The following is a 21,571-nucleotide window of genomic DNA, read 5'->3' on the forward strand; positions in this document are numbered from 1 at the left end:
AGGTACTCACAATATTTTGCATCTGCTACTAGCAATGGCCAGCTAATACCACTATGGCAATGTCTGACAAGTGCCTTTCCATTGCAATGATTGCTTAATAGATATTTTAGGAACCACACAAGTGACAAAGAGCATATCCACTAGAAAAGATCAGTTGCATTCAGTGATACAGGAAGTCAGATCCTCACTTATTGTGTGTGAAGGATCAAGTGAAAGTCGTTTGATACTCAGAGACCTCCCTGACTTCTTGTTGTCCAACTCACTCCAGAGACGTTCATCATCTTGATATGGTTAATGTTGACCGCTATCAAGCTCCCAAGACAAGCCTGTGAGGGGATTTAAAGGCTGGCATGATGTGATTGAAGCAGCAAGCATTGGTCAGTAGTCTTGACACTTGAATGATCAAAAAAGACTTCAAGGGTCTTCATTACAGCATTCTCAATGTCCCCTCTAGAAAGTACTAGCCACCACTCTGATATTGCTCTACGAAATGAAGGGCGTAGCTCCATGCAATGCGAAGACTTGGGGCACATGTCAGTCCATTCGTATACTGGTCCATGTATAGTGCAGGCTACAGAATGATACAATGTGCTTGTATGGGGTGCTCATGCCAGAGGGATGTTCCTATTGGTTAACTCGATGCCAAATGGACATGTGTTTTTTAGGTAATTAGTAAATACTCCATTTTCGATTTATGTTACTTTAGCCACTGGCTAGAAGCCTGACTTTCACATTAGCAAGACATGCTTTCTTAAGTGCCACGTCCTGTACTCATAAAATATAACTGTTCATGTGCTGCATACCATTGTATGATGATATCACAGTGACTCAATAGATTTACTGGTCATTCCAGTTATGATCAAGCAAAACAAAACGGGAGAAATGACCAAGTTATAATGCTACTGTAAATGTTGCATGGTGTTATGGGGTAGGTGAGGAAACAGTGATTTGGGCATTACTAATAACGTATGGAGTAATTATGACAGATAATGTACTGGCATGTTTACCCAAGGGTCGAAACAGTGTAAATGGTATGTCTGAGGAAGCCCTCTTAGTAAAGGGATCATGAAGTTCCAATCCCAGGCGAGCTGCGTGCACGTGTCTTTGTGGTATGTGTACATGTCATCCGGTACAGAGGTAACCAAAGGTAAAGTAGGGCAGTTTAATGGTATTCAAGATCTGCCTGCTCTGCACATCTAATGCCTGATTCATAAAGTGTTTTTCAATGTGGTACGATGCATATATGGGTGATTGGTGATAGGTGATCTCGCTTAAATCTGTATCCATTCTGCATAAGGAGTCTTTTGAAAGCCTTATCTGATGACTGCAGACAAAAGTTCCCAAGATGAGAAGGAATCACTCATAATATTCTGAATCACTCGTAATATTCTGCATTTCAAAATAGGATATTGTGCCATTATGGACCACTTAGGGACCATTATTGTTTAAATGTGGCTAACATTTTTGGTTTCTATTTTTCCATTTCAAATTTCATCCAGAAAAACATCACCAGTCCAGGCCTATTAAAAATCCAGAACAAACGGCAGGTTGCGGGGGTTCCGGATTAGCACTAATGCGAGTAAGCAATGGAAGGGAGAGACCCTTGCAGTTTGCTGTTGCTTTGCAGGACCAAGGAAAGCAAGAAAGGACAAGCAGCAGAGAGAGGTGGACTCATTGGCACAACAGGACTGAGAGGGAGAAAAAATGGTGCCTTGAGATCGCATGACCAGAGAGCTGAGAGTGGGCTGTGAGTGAGTCAAGGAAGAGAAAGCATGACCAAAGATCCCGGGGCAGCGACAGAGCAGACAGTCCCAGGAGGATGCTGTGCGGAATATGGGGGCTAGAAGCTGCAGCGCAGTGTGTCCAGAGGTGTCACTTAGAAGAGCGGTAACATGAGGGGAATCTTGAGGACGAGCGGGCTTCACCGTAAGGTAAGGCTCGGCTTCCAGACAGAAAGGATGGCTGGGACCCTCAAGCAGGTTACCAATACAGAATAAGTGCAAGAATGTATTTCTTAAAAGAAAAGTGGATAATGCAGATGATAGCATTCCAGCAAAGATCAATGAGAATTAAAGAAGGAAGCAAACAGGTGAAGGGCATCCCCTGTTACAAGCAAAGGAGCCAAAAACCAAAGGTCTCTGCAGCGACTAGGGGAAATAAACAGACTGCTGACTGAGCCCAGGTTACTGATCCTGCAAATTGTGTTTCTCTAATTTCCCTTATCTGAGATGGGTTGCATGGCAACATTGGGCATTCTATTTCTCTATCCCAGTAGAGTCGTTGCACAGTTCAGTGATGCATATAGCTGACCTGATCCATCTTCTTACTGTGTGCAATTGCAGGTCCAGTTTAGCAGCTAACCATCATCTCCTTTTTTTTTCAAAATATAGCCCACATTAGCTTCAATCTAAGCTCTGTCTCCATTCCGCAAGGTGTATTGCAATACTATAAATTAAAGTATGCATTGTTTTATGTTGAGCACATGCACAAAAGGGTGGCATTCAGCACCCTAAAAGAACACCTACCTATTGAGCTACTGGTATGTCCAGTTGATGAGGAATCAGATTTAGCTGTAGTAGTGGACGTGATCATTGAAGTCTGCAAGCTAGTCGCCAGGCTGTCTTTCTCCGCTGTGGAGAGGTGAGTGCTTAATGATACTGGAGTCGATGCGGAGCCGCTGGCAGAGCAGGGAGCGGAGGAGCAGCACTTAATCCTTACCACATAGTCATAACATATTGGCATATCTTGATCTCGGTTGTAACAAACCAGGCCTGCCGATGTGTTGCAGGTGACAATCTGCCCTATGGAATCCAGCGGGATATTAGGCATGTGGCTTGCCTGACATTCGATGGCAGTAGGGTTCTCACAAACAGAAGAGTTGACTTCTCTTATAGCATCCATTGATTCAAAGTCTCCTGAACTGGGATGCAAGGTTGGCTTACTGGTATTGAACCAGCCGGACCAGTAGCAGAGCTCCTCCACACACACAGAGGTAGCTGTAGCACCTGGCATGAAAAAGAAAAATTACAATTCTTCCTAAAAATGAGATCATGGTGCAGGTAGGACCTTGTCACCAAATTATTATGTGTTGAAAGCAGTAAAAATGTATGTAGCTGAAGCACCAACATTGTTTGTGTTGCCATCATCAAACTGAAGAAGCATTAGAGCGTGCAGTTAATATGGCAGAGTGCGCCAGGGAACATTGCAGAAGAATACTTGATTGCAATAGGATCAAAAGCGAATGCATGTTTTTGGTGAAAAAGTTTTGCCAAAAATCTAAAAACGATATGCCTTAAGGTAGGGCTAGGGACACTACGACTGCGGTATAACACTCTGCGGTCTTACTGCCTCTCCAGAGGGGCTGGTGTTGGTGTATTTCGCTGACTCTAGCAAACGATCTGAGCCAGACCATGGTGCTTTGTTCTCTTCTTTTGTGTTCGGCTCGGCAGAAGCTTAAAGAAGGTTCTATGGCCGCCATTTCCGATTGTATGGTGGACCAAGATGGCAGCTAGTAAGATGCCGATTTTGCAAGCCATTTGGAAACCTTATTAATAGTGATGCGTCTGCTGAAGGTGGTGCTTCAACTGACTCGACTGCACATGCAAAGGTGATGTTTGATGTGCCTCCTACTAACACGGCTTATAATTTGGTGTGTCCCTTAGATGGAATCCAGACTTTTGTTCAAGTAAATGTTGAGATTGTTCCTTTATGTATTAGGTGTCCTATTTATATATTGTAGTACCCAACCCTAAATGTCTCCACCAATATCCACAAAATGGGATATATGTTATGTTACATTATTTGGCATTTGTACAGCGCCTTTTACCCTTGGCATGATTCCAAAGTGCGGTGGGTTGAACGCCCACGGGGACCGCAGTCTGGGTCAGTAGAGAGAGTAGTGCCGCCAGTGTGCAATAGGTGGTGTGTAGCTGCATACTGGTGTTAGGTGTGATGCAGTGGTGGTGTAAGATCAGTAGAATGTGTACAGCAAGGCCAATGGACTTCGGTATCCGCTTTCTCATGGCACTGGTGTTTGAGAATGGTGTTATGTGTGCAGCTAGGCCAATTTCAAGGGTTATAGCTGCGTTCTAAAGACTGTTGGGGTGAACATGGATGTGTGTAAGTATGTGTGCAGCTAGGACTAATTAATCGAGGGCTGTAGCTGCATTCTATTGTTTGTTGGTGCGAGGCAAGAGTTAGCATAGAGGTGTGTTTGGGTGTCTGTTTGTTATTGAGGGGGACCTTGTTTCTGTTGAGCTTCCAGTGCCTGTTGAGGAGTCGGTATCTCCATTTATCATGTTAGGTCAGATTGTTTTGGCGAAGACTGACGGATGGTGACCGGTAGATCATGTAATTACTATGTAGGGGCTAGCAACATCCTTGTTCGTCAGTTCTGCTAAAATGGAATCCCCGGTGGGTAATTCTACTGGGACATTCCCAGGTAGTTGGGATTAGCAAAGAATAAGTGCTAGAACATTCCTTGCTATATAATTCTCCTCAGAGATTTCCAGACGTGTAGGATTAGCAAGCAAGGGCATATCCTGGACTGATACCGTAGTGCATAATTGCAGGGCAATGATCAAGTTCATATGCGCTATGAGTGCTTGAGTTGCCAGTACAGCTAGATAGATTGCTGGTAGGTAGTTCTGCTATATAGATTCACTGGTAGGTGTGATTAGCAGAATAACTGCTAGATGGCCCCCGTATCAAGTTCTGCACTTGGATTCCAGGTGGGTAGGATTAGCGGGCATGTGCCCTCATGGATTGATTTTGTAGTGCGCAATTGCATAGCTTTGATCAAGCTCATGGGTGTTATTGGTGCCTGGGTTGCGAATTTAGCACAATCGTCCCAGATTAATGGTGATGGATAACTCTAGGATTCAGACGATACAGAATTCCTGCGGATGAGTTAATGAATAGATTCCGACTACTACACAGGTACCGCTATGGTTAGGGTTTCAAGTCTGGGCAAGTCTCTGAGTAGTGGGTTAGATATCATCAGGTCTAGGCTCTATTACAGGGACTGTAATCAGTGGGGTACCACGCCTGGTGTCGGTTGTGGTGGTAGGTTGGGTAATTCAATGCATTCCCATGTGTATTTTTTTAGGCGAAGAGCCAGGTTTTAAGCACCTTCATGAAAGCCATGAAATCTTCGCTGTGTCTAATGCTTGGAAGCAGTACGTTTCACAAAGTTGGTGCCAGGGTTGAGTAGGCTGACCCTCTGATCCTGGCCGAATTGGAGGTGGGGACCGGTAGGAGGAGGGCAGTGCTAAACCTAAGGATGCGAGTCATGTGGTAAGGCGTAATATTTTCTTGTATACATTTGGGGCCTGCTTTGTGCACCGCTCAGGGGGTAATACATAGGAATATTAAAGAGACCCTGCTCCCAATTGGGAGCCAGTGTAGGGTGCGTAGAGCCGGGGAGATGTGGTCTACTCGTCCCAATGCAAGAAGCAGTCTGGCAGCCGAGTATTGTATTCTTTGCAATTTGTTTAACTGGTGGGCCGGTGCACCCAGGTAGAGGGAGTTCGCATAGTCAAGTCTGGAAATGACAATGGACATAATTGCCGCCAGTCTGTTGGGATAGGCAAGGAAAGATGCGCCTCAGGAGCCTAAGGTGGAAATTACAGGCTTTGGATGTTTGTTGATATGGTGAGACAGATTTAGTTCAGAGTCCATTGTGCAGCCAAGGTTTTTTACATTGGCGGTGGTCGCGGGGGTGGGGGCGGGGAGCCGAGGGGGGGTGGACAGTAGAGCAGGTTTTCCACATACCGTAATCTCTGTTTTACCTGGGTTCAGAAGGAGATGGTTGGTTGTCATCTAGCGGTCAATGTCTGAGAGACATGCTGCTAGGTCAGGGCAGGCGTAGGTGGTCTATTTTGGAATTCTCAGGATAATCTGTGTGTCGTACACATAGTTATAGCAAATTTGGTTGTGTGACCGGATGATCCTGGGCAGGGGAGTCAAGTAAACGTTGAAGAGAAGGGGAGAGAGGCAGTCGCCTTGGGGTGCTCCAGTGTTTACTGGGCATCTATCAGTAAGAAAAGGCCAGATATGTGTGATTTGCTGTTAATTAGAGAGGAATGAGGTGATCCAGGAGAGAGCTGAATCAAGTATTTCTAAGGATTGCAGACTGTCAAGGAGGATCATGTGGATTATATTGATATTGATATTTTATTTGTATCACACTCGTACACAAGTGTTTCAGAGCGCGACGAAGCAAGGGAGGGGAACAAGGGAGAACAAAAACAACGATCTTACTATGATGGTGTCAAATGCTGCAGAGAGGTCAAGAAGAATAACAGCTGTGCATTATTCTGAGTCTGCTGTCACTTTGGGGTCATCCCAGATAGAGATCAGAGTGGTTTCTGTTCCGTGGACGGAAGCCTGATTGTGCGGGACTAGGAAATTGTTACATTCCACAAAACCATGTAGCTGTATGTAAGCAGTGCGGTCGATGATTTTGCCAGGAATCTGGTGTTGGAGATTGGCCTGCAGTTGATTGGTAGTAGAGGATTAATAAATGTTTTTTTAAGCAGAGGTTTGACATGCGCAGTTTTGAATGAGTCTAGGAATTTGCTTGAGGTGAGGGAGTCATTGAGAATGGACCTTGACAATTCTACTGCACAGGTGGAGGTGAAGATGTCTTTGAGAAGAGAGGCGGGTCAAGAGTTGAGCCAGAGGGTTGGCTGACATATAGTAGTTTTACAACTCCTTGCTCGAAATAGGGTTGAAATAGCAGAAAGAAGTGCTCTCGGGGGGAATGGAGATTGGGTCTGTTAGAGCAGGTCTACAGCGAGTGGGCAAGAGGTAGAGTTTGGCATTGAGGGTGGACGTCCTGTCTAGGGCTGTTTTGTGGAAGTTTTCGGACAGGGAGTTGCAGAGCGTTTGTGAGGAGGCAGTCAAGGCTGCAGCGCAGGGTGGGTTCAGGAATTCTGTGATGATCCTGAAGAGCTCTTTGCTGCCACTACAGCAGTTCAGGATCCTTTTATTATAATATGCTTTTTTTTTAACCTTTTAGATCTCTGATTTGTAATTTCTGTGGTGGTGGGCAAGTACTGATTTGCTTTCAGGGTACTTGGAAACTCATTATTTGTGCTCATGGACGCGGGGTTGCAGGGTTTTTAGTCTTCAGGCAGGGGTGAACCATTTGGGGTAGGTACTTTTGCAGGAGTGAGTGGACTTGGAGCGGGTTAGGGGAATGAGGGAGTCATTGAGCCAGGAGTCAAAGAGCTTTTTGGATAAGGATCTAGCTGTTGTCAGGAGTGATGGGAGGGTGCTTAGCAGCACCTCGACCTCAGTCTGGTAGTACGTTGACCATGTTCCAGCACTTGAACTGAGATGTAGGGGTAGAGGATGGCTTGGGGGTGGTGTGAGGATGAAGAAAGGTATGTCCAAGTGGTCTGTCTAGATGAGGGGTTGGAGGGTGTACGTAAAGATGAGGTCAGAAGAGCTGAAAATGGCATTTAGGGTGTGGCCAGTAATATGTGTTGGTCCTCTGATGTGCTGGCTGAGGTTGAGTGTCTCTAGGCTGTCGACCAGGGGTAGAGTCATGGAGTGGTTGGGGAGGTCGAACCAGATGTTAAAGTCTCCCAGTAAGGTAGGTGCCTACTGGTTAACTAGAATGGCTGTTAGACGGTCGCATAGGTTGTTGGCAAAGTGTCTGTCATAGCCAGCGGGTCTGTAGACAAGTAGGAAGCTGTGTGAGAGAGTAGGCAAGAGAGAGAGTTTGACTAGGAGGTTTTTGCAGTTAGCTGTGCTGGGTTATGTTTCAGTGGAGCTAATAGAGATGTGCGGTTTGTGCAGGATGGCTAATCTGCCTCCACTTGTAGGTCTGTTGTGGGTGATGAGTGAGTAGCAGTCATAATGCAATGAACCTTTAAGATTGCTTTCAAATGCATCATGCCACCCCCTAAAAAGCATGATGTCAACGTTCTAAGTTTGCTATAATGTATCTTCTAAATGCACCAAGCACTGACATATTTATAAAACGGCCAACTGGGTGTCATATTTTATGGGGAAGGAAAGATTGAGTGTTCAATTTTTATGTCAGAAACATCTTTATGCATTGACAAATGGGGATGGCCTAGCTACGAAAAATACATTTTCACAAAGATATGTTCTGCTGGGTGAAGCTGTCTTTTTCAGTAGGTGAAAGATCCACACAAATCCTTCATAAAACAAATGAAACGTGCTAGGGCTCATCTGTTGATAAGCCAGTGCCTGGGTTCCCAGGGCTGCAGGCACAATCAAAGATTGTGTTCCTTTTCTAGGAACCAGTATTGCTTTCAACCAAGTGGATATTATATTATTTTCTTGATATTGGGCCTCATTATAAGTTTGCCGGTAGCCTTGCCGGTAAAACCGGCAGGCTGCCGCCAAACTTCTGAAACTTTCCGGCGCCCGCGAATGCGCAATTACTGGGGCATTCTGGCCCGCCAGACCCAGTATTTGTCCATTCGCGGGCATGGGAAAAAGAAGCTCCTCATTCCCATTCGGCCCCATAGGGCCGAATGGGAATGGGGAGGTTGGATACACCGGCACCGTTTGTAACGGTGCCGGTGCATCCGACATGCTGTGCTAGCGGGTGCCGCTATGCCCGCCAGGTCCGACCTGGCGGGCAGAAAGGTACCCGCGAGGACAACTCGTAGTTTGCTGGTCCGGGAACTACGGTACCGGCTCCGTAGTTCCGGAACAGCAAACTTATAATGAGGCCCATTGCTTTTCTATATTGTTTGCCCTTGTCAAAGATTGACAGAAAGGATTTTATTTTATCACAGGCTCTTTTTGTATTGTGCCTTTAAGATTTTAAAGCAGAAATTAAGTTTACAGAGCTCTAGAATTGTCCCTGGTTGGGTTTAAACTGTTAAAGCAGACCTGGTTTTAAAGCTGCATTAATTAAATTTACTTTTTTTCCGTCCCTTGTTTAAAAATGAGAAACCTAAAGGAAAAGAAAACGGAATGATTTAAAAATCCAAGAAACACGGAACCCCTTTTGTGAGCTTTTTCTGCATATAATATACAAATAAGTTTAGAATTACCAGGGGTGATGTTCACATAGAAAAGTGGGAAATAGCTTGTCAACCTTCCTAGGTTTATTGGGTGTCAGCATTTCTTTCTCATTAGGCACTCTTGTTTGACAGAATGCAAAACATGCACTACTGCCATGCCAACCAAGGGAATTTTTCAGAAGGGTCCAGGTACATTCCTCATTTACTAAAATGGTTTTTTCCCCATGTTTTTCTTCAAAGAATTGCATGCTGCCAGACAGCACCTCTCTAAGCACTTCTTCTAGACAAACACCCAGTGGGAGCCCAGGCAGGTGGGCAAAGGAATGTAGGGACAGGGATGAGAGGACAGACTACCTGATCGTATTAAAAGGGCAGGGGATCACCTTCTTCCTGTATGGGGCCAGATTACATAACATTTGCACCTTTGCAAGTGCAAAGTTGCACGGTATTAGCACTAGGACAACATTTGCCTTACATTTAAAAACACTGGGATATATTAGAAAACTATTGCAACATGACAATTACAGTTTGGCATGATATAAGCCCCTGGGCAAAAATTGCCCTATAGCAAAAAAGATACATGTTCATTGTATTATTGCAACAAGGCAAAGTTTGCCCTAGTGCTAATATGGATTGGTAAAAGCATTGAAAATTAAATCTTATTTGCAGTAGGACAATGTTCGCACTGGTGCATATAATATGTCAAACTGCACTTGTCATGGTGCAATGGTTTTCTAATATGTCCCACTGTCATTAAAAATAGGGCAAATATTGCCCTAGTGCTAATACTGCGCAACTTTGCAGTTGCACCGGTGCAACGTTCCTGTAATCTGGCCTGTGGTATGCATAATCATTTGGGGGCACTGTGAATTGAAGCAGTGATTCTTTGCGAAAAGGAAGGTATGAAAGACATACGTCCATTATCAAGTGTAATGTCATGGTGAAGCCCTGCTGCTCACATGGGGGTCACCAAGGTGCTATTTCAACCAATTGGTGTGCCTGCATTTCTAGTGTGTGTAACTGTTATTTAAGATGTGTGTACACACGTTGGATTTAATGCAAACTTAAAATATTGTCACAATCACCAGAACACACAATTAACAGGGTACCTGAGGTGCAAACAGCAAAAAAAGACAATGCTTACTTAGCTCAGTGGTGGGAAAAGCCTAAAGAATCATGTCTTTCCAGTGGTCGAAGTTAGGAACGGTGCTCCTCTACTTAAAAAAAAAAGTGTTACTGTTCCTATACTTTTATTTAAAAAAGAAACTGTACTGGAAGGGTTTCGTTTTAATATAAAAGTGTAGGAAGAAGTTGAACCTTGCACTTCAGTGCACTGTACTAAACATTTCCTTAAACAGCTGGTGTGTTTTTTGGGGGGTTTAGATTGCGCGTGGGAGGGAGCATGGCTATGGGGTTTGTGGGGAGCAGACCAGCAGGGAACATAGTTCCACTACTTCTTTTCGTACACTTCGACCACTGTGTCTTTCCCTCTCAAATTCAAAATGTGTGCCTCTTTGGCCATAAAATAAAACGAGGTGGAGCCTAAATCAAGGGTTGAGTCTGTAAAAGGGGTGTATAAAATGAGGGCAGGCACACACATTCGGTTTGGGCCTAGGGCAGCAGAACGCCTTAAAACCTCACTGCACCAAGACTATTTTAGTAAATAATATTGTGACATCTTCCAGATGCATCAGAAAGTACACCTCAAATGCATCATGCTGAAACCCACCGGTTTAATTTCCTTTCCAAATCATCCACCTATCCTGAAAGCTGTGACTTCCAGGAGTAAGAACGTAAGTCAGATTTTGGATTATGGACCCAATCCATGGAATTTTCCATGGAACTGTGCAAAGTGCATTTTTGCAGTGCAAAGTCAGTACAAAATAATTTTGCAGTACAAAATGAACTTTGCACTGACTTTGCACTGGACAAATACACTTTGCACAGTTCCATGAATCAGGGTTTGTGTTGGCAGTGTAAAGTCACTTTTCAGCAGTGCAAAGTCACTTTGAACCGTGCAAAGAATTCCATTAATCGGGCTCTAAATGTTTAACCACTTCACAAAGATGAGTGTCCCGTTACACCAACCACACGCTGAGAGTACCTGCCTGCAGCCATTTTCAAAGGGTTTCCTATAAATCACCACCCACTTCTGACCGATTCAAAAAACGATGTGCTCATATTTGTGAGAATGCAACTGCCGTAAATATTATTCATCTCTTCCCATCTCCTGGAAATTGGACTTATAGATCCGAATGCCTGTAACTGGGAAGCATGTGATGCCCTGATGTACCGCGCTCTTGGGTGTACAGGCGGGTTTTCTTACAATTACCCACCACTGTTGTTGATTTTGAGGTTAGTAGGCACTAGTGCTAGCCTTGCTCTACTTCTAAGGGTACGGAGAGATGGTGATGGTTTTAGCAGATGGATACACATCAGCTGGTGCTTTGTACTTATCCCTCCTTTCTCTAAATTAACCAGGCACGGGCATTGATGGCCCTCTACAGAACAGGATATAGGCAGCACCTGCATGTGGCCTATGCTGCTGTCATTCAGATCTTCAAAGAGCAATATGGAGCATACAGGAGAAGTGTCGATATTTTCACTTGCCTTTTGCCTCCTACTTAGCTGCTCGACCCTCCTCCTTCACATGTCACATTGTTTGGAGACTGGTGCAGGGCAGGACAAATCTCTATTGGACTGTTAGGATTGTGAATGCATTTTAAAGGGCCACCTGGAGTCGGCTGAATCAGGAAAGACCAGGAAGGTTCTTCACAAAAGTGACAAGTGAAAAACTCACGCTATGAGCCCTGCAGGGGCTTCGCTTGAATGCAAGAGTTACACGATCATTTCAGAAGTGCTGGTTGGCATTTATACTAAATTTGGCTGGTGCACATAGAAAAAGAAAATCTACTGGTTTCATGTGCACCGGTGAAATCTGACACACACCTTAGTAAGTACTTAGTAAGTACTTCTAAAATTCTATCACGCCTCCTGCAGAACAGACACGCCCCACAGTGCTCTGACTATGCTTTTTATTTTTTGAAGGAGTTTCCCTCTCCAGTTAAGCGTATGTTTTGTTATGCGTAATGGCATCAGGAAAACAATGCACCAGTCCGGTCAGGGCACTTCCACCCTGCAAAAGGCTTGAAACAATTTTTGAATTGCAAATATGACATTCATTTCAAATTGCATCTCTTGTGCATAGAAAGCGAATACATTATATGTGCATGCTCAGCAGTCACATTTCAAATTCAAATTATTCAGCAGGTTCTTCATCACACCTATATTTATGGAAATCGCATGGAGGGCAGTCACAGGCTGGGTAGACAGAGAAAAATCGACTATATTTAACAGGATGGAGGACGTCTTTAAAAACAAGACACGGGCCTGAGGGCGGCTTCCCTCTAAGGCATGAGGCTCAAAACATTTCTAGAAGTGTCACTGGAGAGTTATTTGAAATTGGCCTCGTGTAAATTGGAATACACCCATTCTAATTTCACGTGCACGGTTACTGCGCTGTACAGTAACTGCTATTTAGCAGGCCTGACCTATTTTACTCCAGGAGAGGAAATTAGGGATGCCAGCAATTTTGTTTGGTTTTTATGTGAGCTCACTTGGCTTTTTAGGCATAGAAAACGTAGACTATGTTCAAAGAGTCAGGGGACGTCGTCTAAACGTTTTCTAGGACCCTGCAGTTTTTTTTAATACTTATAGGATGCTTGAACGCAAAATTAAGGTGTGGCTGTCGGTATTTTTGTTGCATTTAAGACTGAACTTGGCATAGGACGGTAGACACTTTGAGGCCATGCTTTTACCGACTCACCTGGAATATGATAGGATTATAGCGCCATTTTAGGCTGCACATAGCACATGATAGCAGTACCTGGGTGCTATATCATATATGGTGACTTAGCAAGCAAATAATGACATTGATATTATTATTATTATGGCATTTGAGGCTGCACTTGGTAAATAATGGCAGCAAGGCTCTTGAGGCTGCACTTGGTAAATAATGGCAGCAAGGCTCTCCCACATATACGGTACCTTTGCAAGCATACGATTCCATTACTGGGGGCAGTTGAGGCTGAACTTCGCAAATAATAGCAGCACTTGAACATATAAGGGTATACCTTACATATGGTGACTTTACCAGGCATTTAATTCCATTACCTTTCCCATGGTGACAGCCACTAGCTGTTGCCTTTGCTAAAGCGTGTATGCTATGTGGAATCCAGCATGAGTACATGTTTTTGTAGTGCATGCTTAGTGTAGTGGCTGTATGCTTAGTGGAATGTATGCTTAGTGTTAGGCCCACGTAAAGGGTTGATTTTTGATTGTGACATTCTGACAGACTACAAAGTGGGTAATACTGTTTGTTTCAGAAGCAAAATACAGAGACCAGTGTAAGCACCATTTGCAAATGACAGTGGGCCTCATTAAGAGTTTGGTGTTAATTAAGCGGTCAATCTTCCAAATTACTGCCAAACGTGATTACTGGCACTAGATCCTGTGGGGTCACCAAAGGATTACACGTGGTGGTAATTCCCTGTTTTATGAGTCCATAGGACTCCAATTGGACTGTTGATGGATTTACCACCGACATAGTTACATTGTGCGGTAAATCTGCCAATTTGTCATGGTAAAGTGGTGGATTCATCTCCAGCTTTTTGCTGGAGGCATATCCTCCACTTCACCTAAAAATGTGATTGGCCACCAGTGGGCGAGGATATGAGCTAACGCGTCTGTGCCACTCCGGATCACAAGGGGATTGAAGGGAACTGAGCTCCCCAAGTTGTGATACCCAAGTACATCGACAGTGAGGTGAACTGCCCCCCCTCCACCCCAGCACCACTTTTCAAAATCTAGTGTCAAAAAGACACTCCCAAGCAGAGGAACACTGAGCAGCCAGACTACGGTGCCCTGAGGGGACGTAGCCAGCTGTGGAGGTCCAGCCGGGAGGCGGTCGAGTCAGTGGCATCCCGGACCCGAACCCCCCCCAGAGATTCCACCATGAGAAACAGAAGAGGGGGGGACACTCCCCCCCCCCACGCAGCGACCCTTCAAGGGCACGTTGCGAGAGGGGAAGCACTGGGGATCAGCAGCCAAGTCTGCGCACTGGAGGAAGAGCTGGGGAGATGAGAGCTGGGCCACCGCTGAGGTTCTCCCCACCCAGAGCAGTGTTCGAAAGTAATCCCAAGCGAAGACAGAGGGGGAGCCAAGGCGGCGGCCGCCCCCCCCCAAGCAGAGCAAGAGCACAGTCCCGGCAGGAGTGGTATGGCTGCCGTTCAGCAGAGGACCCCAGGCACAAAGAGCGCAACCTGCTGAGGAGGAGCAGGCAGGAGACACCCGAGGCGGGCCATTGGGGTGGTGAAGATATTCAATACTTGGCCCCTTGCTGCAGTTCCAACAGAGGGTGAGGCTGGGCCACAGGTACTCTGCATACCGGACTCAGTGAGCCCCTGGCCCCCTGCACTGTGTAGGAGGTTTAAAGCCTCACCTGCTAGGCGGGTAGGGGACACCTCTGGAGGGACTGCCCCCCAGGAGCCACGAGCAGCTGGGGTGAGGTCAGCACCAACTGCTCCTGTCAAGTGGTGAGTCTCTGTTTGATGCAGCAAGAAGACCTTGTGGGACCCCCCTCCAAGGAGAAAGATACTGGGAGCCCAGTGAACTTGCAAGGTGGGGGCTGTGCCTGCATGCCAAGGGCCTGGTTAATTTGTGGCATTGGGGTCTCCCTCCTCCCCAGGGACCAATCCATTGTAGCTGATCAAAGGGAGTAGTTACCTCTGCAACTCCACTGGAGCACCCCCCCATGGAGGTGTGCACCACTGACCCAACTGGGAGACACAGGGAGCATCTGTGACACTAGAGTGTGACATAGAGGCCTCGAGGAGGAATCCATTTGCTTCGAGGCCTGTACCTTTCTTTTTTTGGTGCAGCACCAACCCTTCCTCTCATATAGTGAGACATACACGCAATTTTACTTTGAAATTCTAAAGAAGGGGCTGAATTTCAGCGGAGTGGCAAAAGGCTCTACAGTGGGAAACCCCCAACTTCATGGACTGGCAATCCTCCCTCCTAAAATTCCACTTTATTACACCCCCACAACGTGGTACTGTAGTGGTGTTTGCCCCCACCCGCCTCAAAGATGACAGAAGAGAAGTGGTTGATGAAGCAAAATATGGCAGCTTTGCTGGGGAATTAAGAGGCTTGATGAAGTGATGTCAGTCGCAGGCTGGATGGGCTTGACAAGAAAGTGGAGAGTATGGAGGACAGACTGCAGGGGTTGGAGGCCAGTCAGTCCTCAGTGCAGATTTTGGAGATGCAAGATTGCTGAGCTGGAAAGGAGGGAGAAGGAGGCTGGATTAAAGATGAACGATTTTGAGAATCACGAGCGTCGCAATAATCTTAGTTTCTTTGGATTCCCATCGAAAGATGGCAAAACACAGGGGGATATCATCAGAGGGATCAACAAGATCATAAAAAAGATTTTTAATGACAACAAAATGACAGAGCCCATCATTGACAGAGCCCACCGCACAGGGAGTGGGGGGTGCAAGGTGCCTGCGCTCAGTATTAGCAAAATTCCACTACTAGTCAGAAAAAAACAGAATCCTGAGAAGGCCAGAAAAATGGGCCCTGTGGAGTGGGGTTCCGGGCAAGTTACCATCTAACAGGATCTCACATCTTTTACCATGGCTAGAAGGTGTCTCTGTGGCCCCCTCACCCTCACCAAGTGGCTTTCATCCAAAGAAGTTTGATACAGATGGGGCTTCCCCTTCTCCCTGCCTTTGAATACGAAGGCGCCAAATACAAACTGATTATGGAAGACGATATCAGCTGAATATCCAGTGAACTCTTCGGGGATATGTATTCAGGGTCCCAAGGCCGCTCATTAGAAGGACTGCACGTAGCATCCCAGAGAGACAAAGTTGCAAGAGACAGAAGACGCATAAAAGGCCTCTGAAAGTTAAAAAAATGGAACACTCCCTCAGCTACAAGATCCAGAATCTTACTGAAATCGCTACTCTGGCCCTTAAGGTGATTTAGTGTGGCTTCTGACAACCACTGTAATCTATCTCTTTGAGAGTTCTTCAGTAAAGGGGAAGTCGTGGGTCTATTTACTATGGAGCAATGGGGGGAGTGAGGAGGTTCAGAGGGTATCCCTCCTGAAATGCGGGAGCCAGCTACTTGTCATGTAGAACTGTGGGTGTCTCTTTGTAGGGTGCTTTGGGGGAAGATGAGTGATGGGGAGGTGGGTGATTTTACAAGGTGGCAAGGAGAAAGGGAAGGGGGGCTTAAAATGAAGAGCTGTTGATCCGCGGGGGTTGGTGGTCTGGCCAGTGCGAGCGATTGTAAAGTTCCTGAGGCAAGACGTCATGGGAGTGGGGGACGCGGGTAAAGGGTTTTTTGGTTTAAAGGGAGGGAGGGGGGAGTTCTTTGGATTTGAACACTCCATGGTGGATTGGGAGAGGAGTCTCAAGGCTTCTGGACTCTCTACTAGGGGCTCTCATTGTAGTGATTCCCAAAAAAGGAAAAGACCTGTCCCTTTGCCTGTCCTACAGACCTATCTCCTTATTCAATAAGGCCGTAAAAATCTTGGCAAAAGTGTTGGGCAACAGAATGGAAAAGGTAATGCCGAAATTGGTACATAGGGCCAAGTGGGTTTCATAAGGGGAGTTCAAGGGTTGGACAACATTCGGAAAATTATCAATCTCATACATCATGCCCAAGAGACATTGACGCATGCCTAGTTACTATTCACTCGGAAACAGCATTCGGTCGAGTGGAGTGAGGATACATGGGGAAGGTGTTAAAGAGAATGGGAATCGGGAACAACTTCTGTTGGTGTGTCTAAGCCTTGTACAGTGACCCAACTGCTAGGGTTTTAGTCAATGGTGTCTTTTCAGTGCCTTTACACCTTACAAGAGGTAATAGGAAGCGGTGCCCTCTATCACCACTACTGTATGCATTGTCGATGGAACCCCTTGCAATAGCGATAAGAGAAAACCCAGAAATCAAAGGGTTCGAATTTGGGGAAGTGGAATTCAAACTGTCCCTTTTTGCGGATGATATATTGAGTTAACTGGTGGACGGCCACCACTCAATCCCTGCACTCCTGGCACTGATAAGACAGCTTCGGCCAGTTCTCGGGTCTTACAATGGCCCTCATTACGACCCAGGCGGTAAGGGGTTTACGCCGGCGTAAACTTCGCCGAACCTTACCGCCTGAGTACGAGTTCCCGTAGCGCCATGGTGATTTTAACGCCTGCTTTTTGCAGGCGTTAAAATCCATGGCGCTAAGGGACCTTGTTGTTAATTACGCCACCGTAATTTACGGTGGCGTAATTAACGCCTTCCCCACTCCCATTATGCCCTATGGGGCAAAAATGGGAATGGGGAAGGGTAAATGGGGATTGGGGACTTACCGCCCGCCAAGGTCGGAATGGGGCGGTAAGTCCGCCAACCACCATGGCGGAGTTGGCAACTTAGCGCCATGGACCATGGTGCTAATAGCACCATGGTTCTCCGCCAAGGTCCTAATGAGGGCCAATGAATCTATCTAAATCCAGCATGCAGCCGCTGAGCACGAGAGATCCTGCTATAGGGAAACTTAAGACTGTTTATGGCATGAAGGTAGAACCCATAAAGATTACTTACCTGGGGATTGCCTTGCCAAGGCAACTTGATTTGTTAACAGTCTGAAATACGCTCCCATGGTAGAAGTGAATAAAACAGACCTCTCTCAATGGGCTCCCTTAACAATATCGTGGTATGGCAAAATGACATCAGTCAAGATGAATATTCTACCCTGTCTGTTGGACCTCTTTGCTGCTCTCCCATTAGAACTCCCTGACTCCTTCTTTAGGAACTTAAACACGATGGTGGACAGATTCGTCTGGCAGGGGAAGCGTCCCAGAGTCAAGAGGACCATGCTGACTCTCCCGAGAGACTTTGGGGGTTTTGACTTCCCAGACTTCTACTACTATTATAAAGCAGCGCAAATGAGGGTAATGCTTGTAGACATGCGCGACGACATGGATAAATACCTGATGTACCTGGAAAACATATACGCACACATATATATATACACCCGAAGAAAGTTAGAGACCTTCTGTGGTCACACCATAAGGCCATCCCAAACAGGATAAGGAACCACCCAACACTGGGGGTGTTATGGTCGGTTTGGAAAAAAGGAGGCATAAACGATAGGCTTTCTTCCTTGCTGTCTACTTTGAGTTCTGTTTGGGGTTCACACCTAGATCTAGGTTCACACCGCTTTAAGCACTCCCAACTGTGGTCAGATAGGGGGCTGAAGAGGGCTGGACAATTGTTTGCGGAGGGTAGATTTACGGAGTATGAGGTCATGGCCGATATGCTGGGACATAAGGCAATAAGCATGTTTGACTGTCTCTCAGGTATTTTTCACGAACCCAGGTGGGGTGGTGGGCTCTCACGCCTCCTGACAGCTTGACAACACACCATAAATAGTGCCAACTCAAGAAAGAGAATACTCTCCAAATTATGCAAGGTCCTAGTGACATCAACATGGGGTGGTTGACAAACATTCTAAGATTACTGGGCCCAGCAGACCGGCTGCACAACTGAGGAGGAGACCTGGGAAATAATTTACAAGGTAATGTTCCACAGGAATCTGTTTACTGCAGCAATAAAGCACACTTTTAAAATGCTCCATGGCTGGCACCTCAATCCCCTTAAGTTATCAAAAGTGTATAGTGGAAATCCCCCCTCTGCCCAAGAGCATGCGGTCAGGCGGGAATGCTATTCCACTTTTGGTGGGAATGTCCCAATGTAAAGGTGTATTGGTCCAAGGTTCCCAGCTGGATAAAAGAAATAGTAGGAGTTGCTCTTAGCTTGGATCTGATTCAAGTGCTACTGGGTGTGACAATGAGAGACGGGTGGATCAGTGATTCCGGAGGATGTGGGATGCCATGTTGAGGGCGGGAAGATTGGCGCTAATCCAGAAGTGGAAGAGTGCAGCTGTACCTACAAAGGCAGAATGGATGAGCAAGTTGTGGGATATGTTTTTAATGGAGAAGCTCACGGCATTGGTCAACGACTCAGGTCTGTTCCTGTTAAAATGGGGAGGTAATAGACCAGTGATATAGTTTCTTGATGCAGACTCTCTTGCAAAGTTTTCAGGGAAAAGTTAAGAGATCTTTAGTCTTGGTGACCATAGGGCCCTGCCATGTGAGGGTACTGGGAGGTTGTGTCCTCTTTAATTCTTAGTGGGCTGTTCCTGGAGGGAGGGTGGTGCTATTGGGACATGGTCACTTTAACCATCCTCTTTCCTCCCACCACCCTCTTCAACTAATCCAGAATAGGACTGCAAGACTTATCCTTGATCTCAAGCTCAGGGACTGCATGTCTCCAGCCCTAAAATCTCTCCACTAGCTCCCAGCAGTTGCAAGGATCAAATTCAAAATGCTCTGTATCATTCACAAGGCTTTCTGGGGCCTGGGACCTCACTAAAACTCAACTCTCTCTCCCTAAATACCTCCCTACTAGAGTCCTTTGGTCCTCTAGCTCCAACTCTTTGCAGATCTAGCGTTTCTCCAAGCAGAGAGTGGGGGGTAGATCTCTTTCTTCGGCAGGAGCCTCCCTCTGGAATGTCTTCCCTGCCTCTCTAATGACTTGAGCCAGATCTCCTTATATTCCGGAAGTTTCTCAAGACCTTCCTTTTCTCCTCCTCCTTCCCTCTCCCCCTCCTTTGCTAGCCTCCTCCCGCCACTGCGACTGATTGCCTGTGTCCCTTATGAGTCTTACCGGCACTTGCCCTCGGTCTCCCTTCGCTGACTAGGCCACTGAATCTGATATACCCGCATCCTGGAAATGTTGAACCCCCTCCCCTGGTTCTCCTGGCACCAGCCCACTTGGGCTCCCCCTTGCACTAACCTAGCCCCTGAGCCCCGTCCTTCCTACACTTCTCTCTCTTCCCCTTCTCCCTATCCCATCCCTCAGCCCTAACCTGCCCCGTCCACCAGCACGTCTTTTTACTGCACTTGCACCATCCAAATGTCACAAGGCCTATTAGGATCGTTATTGTTTTCTCGTCTGTCCCTCTCCCCTCTTTTGTCTTCTGGCGCTTGGAAACATTTTTTCTGTATGGGCGCCAAATAAATGAGAGGATGATTGGAAAGAAAACAGAAGGGAGAGAGAAACAAGAGAGATGAAAAGCCAAAAAACAGAGAGAAACACAAAGACTGAGGGAGAGAAAGAAAAAGAGAAAGAGTGATTGAATGACTGAATGAGGGAGAGCGATAGTGAGAGAGAAAGATGACAGTGTGAGTCAGAGAGCGGGCATGCCCGAGAGAGAGAGAGAGCGAGAGAGAGGCAGAGACAGAACATAGAGAAATAGAGACAGGGAAGGAGTAAGAGAGAGCAAATGAGAGGGAGGATGAAGGATAAAGTGAGACAAAGAGACAGCAAATGAGAGAAAGCAACAGATAGAGTTGTGAAAGAAAACGATGCAGACATTGACAGAGAGTTAGAGAAAGTAATAGGGAAACTAAGAACATAGTATGTGGAAGTTGAAATCTTCATAAGTAGAGTGGATCCTTGTTTCAAGACAGGACGCCATCTTATAGCGGAGCATGTTCTGTTGCTAGAACGCAAGGTATTAGCAAAGCTGAACCAATATGGACATTTCTATAGAAACATATTACCGTAGAACAACTTTGACATTGTGAAATCCTCCCCACACTCCCTTTTGAAACTCTCCACACTGCCTTTCTCTGACACCTTCCTGACCTGTCCCTCTTTCTCTTTTGATCCATAGGCTTTTCTCTCACTAATCACCCTCTCTCTTGACTCTTACTCTATGTCTCATTCTCTCTCTTTTTTGCCCACTCTCAGTGACCATCTCTTTGGCAGGGCACAAGAGGGATCACTCATGAGGACGGTGTATGCCCACTTTTGTCAGGGGGCTGACACTGTTCTTCCTGTGTGTTTTAAAGTAATTACCAAAAAATCTGCTCCCACTTAAACACTGCCGTCACTGGGATGCAAACCCAGGTCAACATCTTCATTAGGAACAGCTTGAGTGGTCTTGTGGATGTCTTATAGTTACAGATACTTAAACGTAAAAGGTGCACGCCTTTTATTGTTAGCCTGCAACATTATGTTGAAATCTGTTCTCTTGGGAAATGCTTATCTGTACTCTGCACTTTTTGCAGTTGGTAAAGACAAACTGAAAGAAATTCAGCTTATTTCATTTTACGATAGGTTCAGTTCCTGTGACGTCACTTCCCCTTGCATAGGTAAAAGTCCTCTCACTTAGCACTTGAGCACTGCTCCTTGGTTTTACAGGAGAATTGTGTAAGATTGACATTCATTGGGAATCAAGGGTTTAGTAGAGTTATATTTCCATAGACTGGGAAAGCAGGATTTCCAGTTTTACCATACCTGTAGTGGCAGGGGTTGTCTCTCCTTGCGTACTGGTTGTGGTTTCCTCGCTCTGTGTGGGTGTGGTTGTCCTTTCAATGCCCAATGTGGTTAATTGACTGGTAACAGCTGAAAGAGAAACAGAACCATATGCG

The 21,571-nt window shown here is 46.0% G+C and overlaps 1 protein-coding gene across 10 annotated transcripts in view; it reads right to left on the reverse strand.

The window, feature by feature from the left end:
- The window catches only part of LOC138503909 (mucin-5B-like), a 193,076-nt gene that overhangs the window by 51,812 nt on the left and 119,693 nt on the right, over positions 1–21,571 (reverse strand). For 6 of the 10 annotated variants that reach the window (XM_069624004.1, XM_069624000.1, XM_069624001.1 and 3 more), the window contains 2 exons: positions 21,438–21,545; positions 2,526–3,005 (listed from right to left, as the gene is read on the reverse strand). In XM_069624004.1, the coding sequence (XP_069480105.1) occupies positions 2,526–3,005; positions 21,438–21,545 (588 nt within the window). The remainder of the gene's footprint in view (positions 1–2,525; positions 3,006–21,437; positions 21,546–21,571) is intronic. The other 4 variants (XM_069624005.1, XM_069624006.1, XM_069624003.1 and 1 more) reach the window with 1 other exon arrangement.

Source organism: Ambystoma mexicanum, chromosome 11 (genome assembly GCF_040938575.1).
Source record: "Ambystoma mexicanum isolate Mex_15411 chromosome 11, UKY_AmexF1_1, whole genome shotgun sequence".
Classification (NCBI taxonomy): domain Eukaryota; kingdom Metazoa; phylum Chordata; class Amphibia; order Caudata; family Ambystomatidae; genus Ambystoma; species Ambystoma mexicanum.